Source organism: Clytia hemisphaerica, unplaced genomic scaffold (assembly GCF_902728285.1).
Source record: "Clytia hemisphaerica strain Z4C2 unplaced genomic scaffold, Clytia hemisphaerica genome assembly, whole genome shotgun sequence".
NCBI lineage: Eukaryota > Metazoa > Cnidaria > Hydrozoa > Leptothecata > Clytiidae > Clytia > Clytia hemisphaerica.
The window spans coordinates 669,822-684,274 of NW_027103573.1; the positions used below are offsets into that span (position 1 = coordinate 669,822).

Consider the following 14,453-nt stretch of genomic DNA (forward strand, 5'->3'; position numbering starts at 1 on the left):
TTTTTGTATATGTTTTTGCTTTTAGCCAATGAAATGGTTTGTTTACTCGAAATTTTGGTGACTTTTTATACGAAGCAGCTAACCGTAAAAAGGTGTATTCATGGCTGAGAATTGTTCTTAAATCGCTCTGTTTTTTGACACTTTTGAGGCTCAGTGTTCTTATAAAATATACTGTATTGAGTGATGGAGATTTCCGATAGTAAAACAATTACAAAGACTGTTATTTTGCCCATCCAAAAATATTACAGTATCAGTATCATTAATTCTTCTATCAGTGACAAATTATTTGGCACAAAAGGGAAATTCACCGGGGTGTTTTGAAACCACAATCGATTTGTAAGTGCTCAAAGTAGGTTCGAAGGGTAGAGTTTTAACTCTGAGTTTTAACGCTAGACTTAAAACTTAGGACCTTAGGATCTGAGGATCCAAAAGTTCAAAAATGGTGAAATATAGCCTAGAAACCAATAAATCCCTCCCGGATCGAAATAATCGATGAAATCAAGTTTCAACTGAAAATTGTTCAATTTTCGAAAAATGGTGAATTAGCCAAAAGTACCAATATATTATGGCACTGATTGTAGTTAATTGGTGCTAATTATCTTATACTGAATGTCATTAATCATAGATCAACATTCAAATCTCTGCACGCACGAAACTACATGCTATTATAAAAATGAAACTCTAAGCATGTCAAGACACGTACTTTTATAAGAACAAACTATATAAGAACATAAGGCTGCGATGGCCAAAATATTAAGAACAAGTTAAGAACATTTCAAGGCTTTGTGGACTCTTAAACACCCGATTTCTTAAGAAAATGACCAAAAATACTCACAAAATGGTGAAAATGCTCTTAACATGTTCTTAATAATTTGGCCATCGATGCCTTATGTATGTTCGCATCAGATATTGTCTTTTTCTTATAAAAATTTGAAAAAAAAATGGATACGATCTATAAATTGTAAAGATGTAAGACTGTTTCATAGAGGTCAATAGAGTTGGATTGGCTTGGATTATGTACTGTATTGGTCATAACAAACGTAAACATTTCTCGAAAATAGTCACGTTCAAGTTTTGATAGATCATTTTGCACTATATGTATGTATGCATTAACACTATTTAGAATTTTTGTTTAAATCTGATGGACCTCACTTATTAAGATAAAGCTTTTTTTCTAAGAAATTATGACAAGCAAAAGAATAACAGAATTAGATTGCGAGTGACATTTGGATGTGGGGAATTCAAACTTGTAAACAAAACTATGTTATTAATTTCGCTATCAGTATGAAAAGAAAAAATCATAGCATGGATCTCCAGGCTAGTTACAGAGAGATTCTAGAATCTTGATTACATCATGAACATAGTTTGATCATTGGAGATGACATTTTTTATCACTTGGAGATTGTTATAGCATGTTCTCGAAATATTGATAAAACAATTAATTGATACTGTTTCGATGCAGTCCTGAATGACAGCTAATGAATTATTCAATTTTGTTCTTCATTGAGAATGAATTATTTAATACACGTTTTTTTTATAAGAACATGCAAAATTTTTGAAGCTTTCGAATGTTAAGTCTATTAATGTTCTTAACATGTTCTTATTTTCACCAATTTTTGAGCATTTTTGCCCATTTTCCTTAGAAATAGGGTGTTTTTGAGTCCACAAAGCCTTCGAATGTTCTTAACTTGTTCTTATCATTTTGGCTGTTCTTATATAGTTTGTTCTTATAAAAAACGTGTAGTTAATGGAGATGATGAATTCAAGTAAGGATCACTACAACACGTGATTTTCTAGAAGAATCTAGGAGAGAACTTTAAAGAAAAAGAGCAGTTGGCAAATTCACTTGTTATAAAAAGGCGAAATTCATTAATTGATTGGCGAATATCAGTTGTATAGATAATTTTCTGAGACACGAGTGCAAAATTCTATGACACATTCTATGTTTGAATATTGATAAGAATCAAACGTCTGGGAGGTGTTGTTACAAAAAGAGCAACTTTGATATATTTGTTTTAATGATTTTCAGATGAGAGCTGATGAGAGTAAAAATGTAAAGATTTTCAAGCGAGATTTCCTTGTTTCGTGTTTTCGTCTGATTTAAAAGAAGGCAGGACTGGGAAAGAAAAATGAGCGTTCAAGTGTTGTTACGGTCAAGACCAAAAGCAGCACAACTCACACTTAAAGGTAAGAGTATAAAATAATAAGTTGAAAATGAATGCAAGAATAAAACTTTTGTACTATTGTTCCGTTAGACTTCGACACAAAGTGGACATGGTTTATTTAGATGGTCAGTATTGTGATAGACCAGCTCCTGAGTCGAGTGCGGGGTAGCACCATCTAGAGTGGTAGTAATTTTCTATGCGATTTTCGTGCTCCTCGAAATCTCCTGTTTATGGGATGATGAGCTGAAGAGGTAAATAGCGTTTTAAGGGGGCTTTTGGACTCCAGACCTTTTAGTTCTGACACAGTGATACAACCCTGAAGAAGACCTCCGCTAGGGTGGAAATAATGTTGTTCATATCATGATAAATGACCATAATTTCCAAAAATTCAATTTTGTCAACTTTTTACTGTGAAAAATTATAAATAGGAATAGTCACGTGAGCTTACCGCTTTTGCAGCAACCGGTATATATATTCTTTATAAAGTTTTTTAAAAGTTTCAAAGTCTTTGGATTTTCGGCTACTTTTTCCCATTTTCCTAAGAAATCGGATGTTTTAGAGACTGCAAAGCCTAAAAATGTTCTTAACTTGTGCTTAATATTTTGGCCATCAAAGCCTTGTGTTATACTCTCGGGTACCTAATAGCGCCCCCCCCCGCTAATTAATTTTTCGAAAATTTTCCACCCAGGACATTCTTATTCTGCTGTATTAGCCTCCTTTTCAAAAGTTTTCCACCCAGGACATTTTTATTCCACCCCCCCCCCCCCCGCCTATTCAGTTTTGAGATTTTTTCCAACCCCCCCCGCTTATTCCAAACCCCCCGGCTATTAGGTACCCTAAAGTAGTTTGTATTCATAAAAAAATGTCTAGCGTAACTAGGAGAGAATTTCCTCATAAGTAAGTAACTTTGCGACCGCAGTCAAGGGCGACCCGAAGGCTCCTTTTTCTCTAGCTGTCTACCCGTAGGTATGGGAGGGCACCACTCCTTTCCCTGGATTTCTCCACTTACCATTGATCCGTCTCTTTAGTTACTGAGCATCAAGTACCATTTTGAGAATCTTTGGTATGACTCGGCTGGGGGTTGAACCCACAACCTTGCGCACTGTAGTTGGATGCTCTACCTTCATGCTACTATCGCTTTTTCCTTCATAAGTCTATGCCCCACATTGAAAACCTAATTCTGTAATCCCTGGTTTCATTTGACAGGTTTGAGGAGAGGACGAAGCTATTCACTAGAAACGTCATCTCAACATCTACAAGCAGCTGCATTGCAATCACCATTTCAAACTGTTGAAAGTGAAGAACGCCCAAAGAAGAAAAATAACCAAACAACAGAGGTCCAAAAGAAAGAGAAAAAGGTTTCATTTTTGCACAATCAAAAGGTCAATTGGCTTGAAACCATTCTTGATAACAGCGAATATGAAAGAAGTATTACTCAGGAGATTGCAAACAAAACACAATTCGTACCAAATATACCTTCAAAGCATCGTGTTAAACTGGACCATAGCGTCTGCATCGGCGCCGACACGCCAGAAGGACGAGATTTGTTAGCGTCTACACTTTACAAGGGAGAATATGGCAAGATTTTTTTCACATTATGGCAACAATATTTAACACAAGCCGATTCACTAAATTGTGGACCTTCGTCTCTGGCCTTCGTTCTGAACGCCCTGTGTATGGACCCAAAGCGACAGTGGAAATATCCGTGGCGTTTTTATGATGAAGGCATCCTAAACAAATGTGTGCCTTGTAGTCATACAGCTGTCAACGGCTGTTCAATGGATACGTTGATGTGTTTGGCAAAGAGCAATGGATTGTCAGTGGAAGCTGTACGTGCTTCATTAGATTGGACAATGGATGATTTCAGGTAATATTTTGTAGATGGCATTACACACACATGTCTAACAGCCCCGGCTGAAACTTTTCCTTTAGTGGGGATGAAAGTTTCTATCGAAATCCCAATGGAAATGGAAATTTTATCGTTTTCAAAGTTTCAGTGTGGATGGTTTTTGAGTGCAATATTTTCCATTGAATTTCAAGTGGTGGGAAATCAAACCCAATTTCTTAGCGGTGGTGATATTGTAAGGTATTGTTTTACCGGGGACGAAATCTTTGCTAAATTTTCCAACTAGGCGGGGGTCCCAGCAAGTCTGTGACGCAGATTGTTATCTATACAAGTAGTATTAATACACTTTAATGGGAGAGAAAGTCGCTTATATATCATTCAAGGGCCCACACAGCCGACATGGTTTTCACACAAACACCGGAAAGTAAAATCTACCGGTAGATTATGAAAAATACATCACTCATCACTAGCGGCAAACACTCGGGCAATTTTAGGTGCTACCGTTGAATACATTAGGCATTAGGTCATGAATATCACATGAATCAACCAGAAATAAACAAAAAAAAACATTCATACCTATCAATTGATTCTTTTTTCCCGTAGGGAGGACGTGAAGCGTTCATGTTCATCACTTGACAATCCAATCATCCTGAACTTCTCACGTGGCGAGTTGAATCAAACAGGGACTGGTCATTTCTCCCCACTCGGTGCTTATAACGAAGAACATGACATGGTATTGGTGTTGGAGACTGCACGATTCAAATATCCACCATTTTGGACCAAGCTACCAATCATGTGGAGAGCGTTACAAGCAGAAGCTGTCGCTCCCAATAATGTGAAATCAGGTATGGATGATTATCTTCACGATTTCAAATTCCAGGTTTTTAGTCTAAGAAAGAAAATGGATTTTACATAGTAAATTAGCGTATAATTCGGTGATTTATGCAAAATTTTGAGACGGAAACCTGGAAACCGGGAAACCCCTCTTAATATATTTCTCTGAGAATGAAATCCGTTTGCGACGTAGAAATATTTATCAATTGAATTTCATAACACAGCAAATGTAGTGAACACTAGATAGACGGCCGAGCTTCTACCTTGCCTCTGCTCTTTGCTGTTGAAAGTTGAACTTGGTTGCTCTAGTTTAGCCGGTCGAAGTCGAAGTTGGCAATAACAATCTTCGCTTGATAAAGATTGAAAAAAACCATTACATTGAATTTAGACAGCTAATTTTATAGCCCCCCTGTAATTTCAAATTTGAATAGGCAGGGCAAAAAGTGGATCGTTTAAACTAGGACTAAATCATGTCGATCTTTGAAAGTCAACATTTAGTCGACATTTTCTCCAGATTTTGGTGAAGACGAGACAGAATAACGACAGACTTACAGAAAGGTTAAATAGGTTTAAACATTATGGTCTATCCTCTTGGGCATTAGAAGCTAAGTACAAAATTTTCTCTAGTTAAATTTCCATGAGTTTCGTCCCTTTTGTCTTTTAAGGGTTAACAAGAAAAATCTTAGTTTTAGATTTAAAGTAAAAATAATGACATTTAATTAACCCATAGGAATGAGGCGTGGCTACATGATGCTCAAACAAACAGGACAGGGCGTGGCAACGACTACCAAAATACGGTTACCCTGGCAACAAGCACGTGTTCAAATCAAAACATTATCAGATGACCCGAAAATCATGTTTTCGTTATATTTACTTAAACATTTCAAATCGTTTTGGGAAAATTTCCTTGAAAGTTCCGCCAACAAGGATATGAGTTGCAATTTGAGTATCAAGAAACATGACGTCATATCAGCATCTCTTAAAGAAATTCTACGATTTTCGATTTCAGCCGAGAAAAGTGGTTACAAAACAACAGAGAAAGCATCTACCTGTGCAAAGACAGGATCGGAACCTCGGCCACACCCCTTTGATAAGTTTAATTTCCCGCAAACAAAAATGACAAAAACTTTTCAAGTTGTTTCAGAACTTTTGAAAGAAGAACTACCGTCGAAGGTTGGTTCGCTGGAGTCATTAGAACGCACGCTGATGACCGTTTTAAATTTAATAGAATTTGAAGTGGAAGGAAAAGACATAATAATGGAAAATCCGAGAATAAATTCAGATCTGAATATCGAGAAAATGGCAAGTCTCTTATCAACATTGATTATTTTTTGGCCTTACTCAACCAATTTTAAGCATGATGATACAAATACAAATGAACTAATAAGCGAGACAAACAGTGCTTTGTTAAGAGACGCTACACACAGTGACAGGAAACTGTTCACGCATGCGCGAAGAACAAGCGTGTCGGAGCAAATCAGTTTTATTTTGAAAGCGATTGATCACGTTGGTCATGAATTCACGTACCAAAAGGACACAGAAGTTGACTGAAAATTTATTTAGTTTTACTTCATTTTTGCTGTATATATCTATTTATTTATTTTATCTCCATTTTCGACGATAATCTAAAGTTACATTACATTTGACTGAATATTTATTTAGTTTTTCTCCATTTTTGAGGATAACCTAAAGTTATATTTAATTTCTATGAGAACAATTTTATTAGAACAATGAGACTGTGAAATATCCTATAACATGAGAACAATTTAAGAGCTGATGGCATGGCAGATTTCCGGCTGATTTTCAAGCAATCTAAAGATCAAAGTAGTAAAAATTGGGTGAACAGCCTTAAAGAGGTCAACTTTGACATAAATAAATATAAGTTTAAGAAAGAGTGTACAAATCTCTCTAATTCGAACCCTCGTTATTCGAATCTTTCTCTAATTCGAATTAAAACGTTGGTTTCCTCAGCTTTTAAAGTCCTATAAAACACTCTCTGTAATCCAAATATTCATACACGTTTTTTTTAATAGAACATTTAAAATCTTTGAAGCCTTCGGATGTCCTTAATTCTTTGAGTTTTAAGCCTAAAAATGTTCTTGACATGTTATTGTTTTTGCCATCGAAGCCTTGTGTTCTTATATAGTTTTTTCTTACAAAAAACGTGTATAATTCGAAGAGAATGCTTTGGTCCGAAGTTCCTTGGTGTACACAATGAATGTTTATCTTATATTCTGATCATAAGAGCAGCCAACGGCTAGGATTTACAAATGATCTGTTCTGAATGGTAACTTTCCCTGGAAAAATGAATCTGTTCTTTTCTTGGCAGACTTCTGGATAAACGTATCTGTTATTGAAAAAAATTAGGTTCATGGAAATTTACACCTGTTCTGAGTTTAAATCATGACTAGTGGAAAAATTCATCTGTTCTTATGTCCTTTAATTGGGCGTCGAGATGCTCCTGGAAAAACAGCATGCTGCACTCTGTTTAAATTTGGTCCTGGATTCTTTCAACAGGGGACATTTAAGGTCTGCTGGAATATCAAGTGCAAATTTTTTCTAATTCATTGCTTCTGGATTTTCGAAACAGATGTTTCATACTCCTTCCTAAATCTTTTGAAGTGCTTGGAAAATAGCTGGCTCCTGGATTTTACTCAAAAAGAACGGATATTTTCAAAAATTCCGCCACTGGCTGCTCCTGTGATCAGATTGGCCGGCCACCCTTATGAAAATTTTTCCCTAAGAGCAAACCCTGACAACTGGTATAAGATGTTGTTCCAAAACTTTAGAATTTAACCTTGACTTAAATCGTATTGACTGATTGGGCGAGACCAATTTAATTTGTTGTTCTACGGGCCCGACCGACCCTATTTTTGCTAAAATCAAAAAAATAATAGTATCGAATTTCAACTACAATATATTTTACACACTCTAGTTATTTGTAAGAATTAAACTTGAATAAAGCTGAAAACTAATTCAAGAAATTGAAAAATCATAAAAAGCATTCCATACACTAAAAATTTTGTTATGAACTTCATCGAAGATAAAAGACAAAGTGAATTTTTGATCCAGATACTTTTTGGAAAAGTTTTTCGGTACCTTACCAACCCTGATAAATGAAAAATTTATTCTTATTTTGCCGACCGACCGACCCATATTTTTCTAATGATCTGTCCGTAGAACAACAAATTAAATTGGTCTCGCCTTGGCTCTTCTGATTTGATTAAAATTCGTCCCTGAAGGCTTATTTTGTCAGATTAAAGAGACGAGTAACGGAAAACTTAGTGCCGTGAGTATTTTTTGCTTTGTAAACCGGTCTTTAAAATACACGGCGACACCCTGCCGAAACTCAGGAACTAATGGAGCTTTTGACTATTCACCAGTACTAGATATTGTCCATTTAAGACAGGTTGGCTGTTATATTTTACAGACCGGCTAGTTTTATCACTCGAAACGGAATTTTCAAATTTATGCACTTAAAGATGGTTTAAAATTAAATTCCTCAGAATTGCAAGCAAAAGAAGAGAAAATACCTGAAAATTATAAAGAAAATCGTTATTACTAAGGCAGAAAGATTTTACATGATCATAGTCTATGAGAATAAAATTTAGTTTTTTATGATACGATACTATGGCTCAACCCTATATCAAATACTTTAAGGGAATAAATTAATACGAGATGTTAATAATGCAAAATAAATCAATGCGAGCGACCCCTAAAATATTTTATGTTTTGCAGAATAAATTAATGCGAATAGGCCAACTTTAGGGATTTTGCGGAAATTAATTAATGCGAAATAGCGTTTCAACTGATTGTGTTTACTGATTTTTTCCTTCTCAAGAAACATAGCGAACTAAAAAATTTCCAACGATATACAAACAAAACGTTAAAAAAATTTTCATTCAATATTATTTATTCCCTTAGGGTAACCGCATAAAATTTAAATATTTATAAAAGGAATTTATTGAATCGCGAAAACAGTGGTACAATTTAGCATTCAAACCCCAGAATCATTCAAATTTCTCAAAGTGAATGAAAAATACAATGATTAATAACAAAAATAGAAACACATTCAAAAGTGGTCAAGGTGAAAATTTTGTTTTCTGACAAAACAAAACAATCTTAAATTTTTCTCTGCCAGTTCAAAAGAAAGCTTGTCAGGGGATGGCAACCATTTTAAGAAAAGAAAAATATGTTTCAAATCAAGGACACTCTACTGTATCATAAGACGAGTTTCATCTAAAAGGAACAAACGTGAAGACGGGAGTAGCTGTTGTCGTAAACACAGACTCTATCCGCCGCGAAACATATTACGTTTTATAATATACAAACTATGTTATATCATAATAATATATTATACGGACGATAGCATCGTCTACTGTATCATCATTGTCATCATAAAATTTAGTTGACATTCTCCATAATTTCAGTACAAGAAATCCATTCGAAGTGAGAAACCTCTCCAAAATGTTTCATTATCTAATCGTGATTGTAATGATGTATATAAGTCGCCATCCAGTCAGATGTTTAGGTCAAATCTTCAATTTGGTTGAAACTGGGAACACCTTTTCAAATGAATCTTATTACGAGGTGACGTTAAAAAGCGATCGACAATGCCTTGGCTTGTGTAAATATAACCGATTATGCGTCGCTTATGAAGTGACATCAACCACATCAACGACAGTTGCAACACAGGGATTCGAATGTCGATTCTTTGACTTCACATATCATTATTACCGCCAAAATGCTGCATTTTCATTGGTCAAGAAAATTGGTGCTCAATTGTATTCGACCGTCATTGAAGCGAAAACGTGTAAAGATTGGTATCGATATGGGTACAAAAAGAATGGCGTGTATGAAGTTAAGTTGCCTAACGGAAAGCAAAACGTGTATTGCTTCATGGAGGCTGAGGGCGGAGGGTGGATGGCGTTTCAAAGGCGTTTCAATGGATCCGTTCCATTTCACGATAAATTTTTCAGCAAGTATGAGAATGGCTTTGGAGTATCTAACGGTGGAGAATATTGGTTAGGCCTTAAAAATTTACACCTTTTGACCACATCAAAATCGCATGATCTTTTTGTCATCGTCGAAGCCTTCTCCGGCAAAACTCAAGTCAAACGATTCGCTAGTTTCACCATCGGTACACCGGCTTCAAAATACGTATTTAACTATGAGAAAGTATTACCGCGATACAGTGAATTCGATTTATTTAAACGTGATAAAGGGCAGAAGTTCAGCTCCATTGATCAAGATAACGACGCGATGACTGGTGGAAATTGCGCCAACCAATATCCTGGTGGATGGTGGTTCAGTAATTGTCACCACGACTTTATGAATGGGCAATATTTTCCGACTGGAGTTAGTGGTTACGGCAATGGACTACATTGGTACAAGTTTCAAGATAGTCAAGATTACAGATCGCTAAAGAAAACACTTCTTCTTATAAGAGAGAATTAAAAACGTTGAAATTTTATGATTGAATTTCTAACCTTGGATATTCTGACTTTTGTTGTTTCCTCGAAAGATGGACCGTTAGATTGAATTTTTTGGGATATAGAGCATTCAGTACCATCAGGGTAACTGCTAACTGCATTACAAACATAAAACAATGAATTCAAATAATTGTAGGAATTATGGCTAGAATTGAAACATAGATTGTAAGAGACCAGTTTTTGGGTATACCTTCCTTATTTTAAAACTCGCTGCAAACATTACACATACTGGATTGCCATACATAAAGACATACATTTAAACTGCACCGTTCAGTATTTTGGTACTACATCATTACGTAATGCTAAAGCCGATTTATACATATTCATGATATTCATGACGTAATGTTTTCTACGGAAAGACCCCGGTTTTTGCCACTTTTATCTAGTTTAAATTTGCCACTACTGGCTAAAACCGGGGTATTTCCGTAGAAAATATTACGGCATGAATATCATGAATATGAAGCTGTTTACTGGTCTTGCAAAAGATATGCAAAATGCAATTTTAGAAAAAAACATTGTCTTGTCCAATAGAACAATCAACTATTTTGTTTTGATGATTCGTTCTAAAAATTTCGTTTTTACTTTTTTTAAACTACAATGGTTTTGCAAGCTCAGCATATTTTCATAGTGATTCAGACCTCACTTTTTATACTGCCATTATGGCTTTAATGTATTATTTATTCAAAGTATTGAAAGTATAAAATTATAATCAAAAAAAAACAGTAGTGACTACCTTGTCGTCCTTTTTATTTACGTTGGTCCAAATTAAAGGGACATAAAAGTACTGACGAAATTTGTAAACAAACTGTATGCAGCGGGATACAAAATCAAAACAAATGTCACATGTCAAAATAAAAAATAAAAACAAATATGGCTGATTTTGATTGTTTCAATTGTTTTACAAGTTTGTTTTGGACACGTGATTTTAATTGTTCTCTTTAATGACACGTGGTTCGCGCAATGATTTTACTACTTTTACGTTTTTCCTAATTAAACGTCCTTTATATCATCAACATGAAAAATATGAGCAATCTGATTGGCTAAAAATGCATAAACAAATGCTGTATTTCATATTGTACCGTACAAATACAAGACCGCGTTCAAAAAAGGGGTCTGGTAAACGAGAGAAAAATCTGAGCTCGAAAAATATATGCCATATTGCACTCGGTACCGTGCGATAACTATTACTTATTCCACTACACGCTTTTTTGATATGAGTATCTTGTATAAGAATATCAGGGTAAAAATCGGCCAAATGGTGAGAATACCTTAAAGGAAGAAATTTTGGCGGAAAGAAAATTTGGCGGATTTGGCGGATTTGGCCAGAATCCGCCAAATTAAGTTCCCGCCAAAATTTCTTTTTTCCGCCGTCCACCAAATTAAATTCCCGCCAAATTAAACTTTTTGAAAATATGATCTCTTTTAAGGTGGTTTTGCATTTTTTTTGCTGTTTTTACGCCATTTTAAGGATAAATTTTTCACCAAACGCCAAATTGAATTCCCGCCAAATTTAGTTTTTTCGTCCATCCGCCAAATTAAATTCCCTCTAAAAAACTTTTTTGGCCATCCGCCAAATTAAATTCCCGCCAAAATTTCTTCCTTTAAGGTACCCTAAAAATACCCTCTAGGGTGAGTTTATCACAGAATTTGATAAGAATGTTGTCATTTGTATCTGGATAACAGAAAAAACAGAGTTTTTGGTTAGACTTAAAATTTGAAACTTTGACGTAGAAATATATTTTTAGCTCTCAATGTGTACTTAAAAGTCTCAAACTCTCAAATTGATCATTTCTCGTGTTTGTATAAAAGTCAAGTTTTATAAAAGTAAGAATACGTTAAGAATATTTCACCATCAATTTTGGCCATTTCTTAAAAATACTAGACCCTTATCCAAAGTACACTATTCTTATAAAAAAATCGTGTACCGCCTACCTTTAGGGTGTTTTTTTTCAGAGATATTCCATTCCTTTACACACTACATAGAGTGGCCGCTCAATTTCTAGATTTGTATCAGCAAATATCAAATCTAGAAACCAGACAAACAATCGAAATGAATCAATAATTAAATTAATCAAATAAATCGAATTTTACCTAGAATTTCACCGTTCGATTGAGATTTGATTGCGTTCAGCGATGCAATTCCAATTCGTCGATAGCATTTGATATGGTCGGATTGAAATCGCCTGGTGCAAAGAACAAAGAAAGCCCGAGAATTCATTACTTTTTTTCATATACAGGGTGTCCCTAATTAAAGTATCGAGTTTGAACATGCGATTGAGCAGAAAAGTTTGTGTGTGTTATCGCTAAAATATAAGAACGTTCTCCATCACACAGGCTTATTACAAAAGGTAGTTACAACGTATAAATTAATCGTAATGACAAAGAAAAAAGAGGGAGAGCTTAAAATACAATTTTGTGAACACGCACATAAAACTTTCTACTCATAGTTGTGTTTCGACTCGATACTTTAATTAAGGACACCCTGTAGTATTGTGATCATGATGAAAAGAAGTCATCGAAACGTCAAAAAATGCGAAAACTTATATTTTTCGTAGTTTTTTGGCCCAGTAAGAGATTTTTTCAAGATATATTTCAAGGGGCGAAATGATTAGGATTTAGATGAGGGATAGTTTTATAGAAAATTTTCATGCTATAGGCTAAAATCTTTTTTTTAACATGTTGTGGTTTGACCTTTTAATCTCAACCCCAGTCAAGAGAGTTGGCTGGCCAAGTGTTCATACCGTACACATTTTTTGTAACCAACTACATTGTTCGGGTCAGGCCTAAGGTTGCTTAACATTCTACTTTAAGCGTACAAACTTTCGCGAGCAGAAACTTTGCGATATTCGCCAATTTTAGCCTTTTTCGCGAAAGAAAATGTCTTTGAAAATTCTTAACAAGGCAATTCGCGAAAGTTTATGCACGCGAAAAATTCTCAAAAAAATTGGAAATCTCAAAATCGTAATAAATATCAAGTTTTTGGCATTTTTCTATCCTTTTTCTATCGCGAAAGTTTGTACGTCTGAAGTAGTTCTTTTTCTTAAAAATTTGCTTTGACCATCCCTGATTTTACACGCTTTTCTTTTTATGATGATTTGCCACTTATGTCCTTGTCGCGTTGAGTTGCAGTTGGTGATATGATTTCTTTTTTGATTTGAATGTTTTTGGTTAATTAGGTTTTTCGGATATAAGAATAGTGGCTTATAAGAATATCAGGGCGAAAATCTACTAAATGCTAAGAATATCCTAAGAACACTTTAAGGGTGAGATTTTGCGAATTGAAGAAGCATAATTTTTAACAGGATATGAGTAGTTGCATTTTCTATACGTAAAATATTTTCGCTAATTTATAAAAAAAAACATAAGAAATTGTGATGACAGATTCGTCTTAGGCTAATAAATGGAAAAATTGAATGTTTTTATGAAAAAGATGTATATGTTAAGAATTTCTAAGAATACTTTCCTGGTATTCAAATCAAGGACAAAACTAAGTACACTATGGACAACCAGGGTGTACTTGGCTGTCCCTAAATTTTTAAGAGTAATGAGAAAACAGGTATAAACTATGGACAATCTGGAGCAGCCCAATCTTGAGCTAAATCAAAGCTAAGTACAATCAAAGACAACTTTGGATAGAGTTTTCTTAATCAAGTACGATTCCAGTACATTCCTATTTATCCCTAAAATCCAGGGACTTCGGCTCCCAAGGTGTACTTTGTTTTGTTCTTGATTTGTCCAAAGGATAACCAAGGATTGTCCTTGATTTTAATACCAGGGTTCAGCCTCAGCAAAAAACACTATTCTTCAAAAAGTACCATTTATGCTTATTGGGTCAAGGGTTTTCGTTTGCCATGTTAAATGGCAAATACAATCAAGGTACAGAGGAAAGAGAACAAGCTCGTGTTTGAGGCCATGAGCAGGCCTTTTCAACCTGGCTACTTATAAACAATGTGTATCCCAGAACTTTAAATTGTCAAGGTAAATTGGAGAAAAAATTAAATTTTGAAATAAATATACAGCCATCTGAAAATAGAGCGGTAGCTATGAAAAAAAAATACTTACAGTTATTTGAGCTTGTAGTCTTGAAATCTGGTAGAGAAGATTTTGTTGCTCAAT

At 34.9% G+C, this 14,453-nt stretch overlaps 2 protein-coding genes across 2 annotated transcripts; both read left to right on the top strand.

Moving 5' to 3' along the window:
• The first annotated feature begins 1,938 nt into the window (after positions 1-1,938).
• LOC136801157 (uncharacterized) lies at positions 1,939-6,547 on the top strand. Its single transcript, XM_067057784.1, has 4 exons — positions 1,939-2,187; positions 3,372-4,032; positions 4,615-4,856; positions 5,576-6,547. The coding sequence occupies exons 1-4, from the start codon at positions 2,130-2,132 to the stop codon at positions 6,394-6,396; spliced, it is 1,782 nt and encodes a 593-aa protein (XP_066913885.1). The 5' UTR covers positions 1,939-2,129; the 3' UTR covers positions 6,397-6,547.
• Positions 6,548-9,342: 2,795 nt separating this feature from the next.
• Positions 9,343-10,302, top strand: LOC136801101 (microfibril-associated glycoprotein 4-like). The gene has a single exon (XM_067057724.1). The coding sequence runs from the start codon at positions 9,343-9,345 to the stop codon at positions 10,300-10,302; it is 960 nt and encodes a 319-aa protein (XP_066913825.1).
• Positions 10,303-14,453: the final 4,151 nt, after the last annotated feature.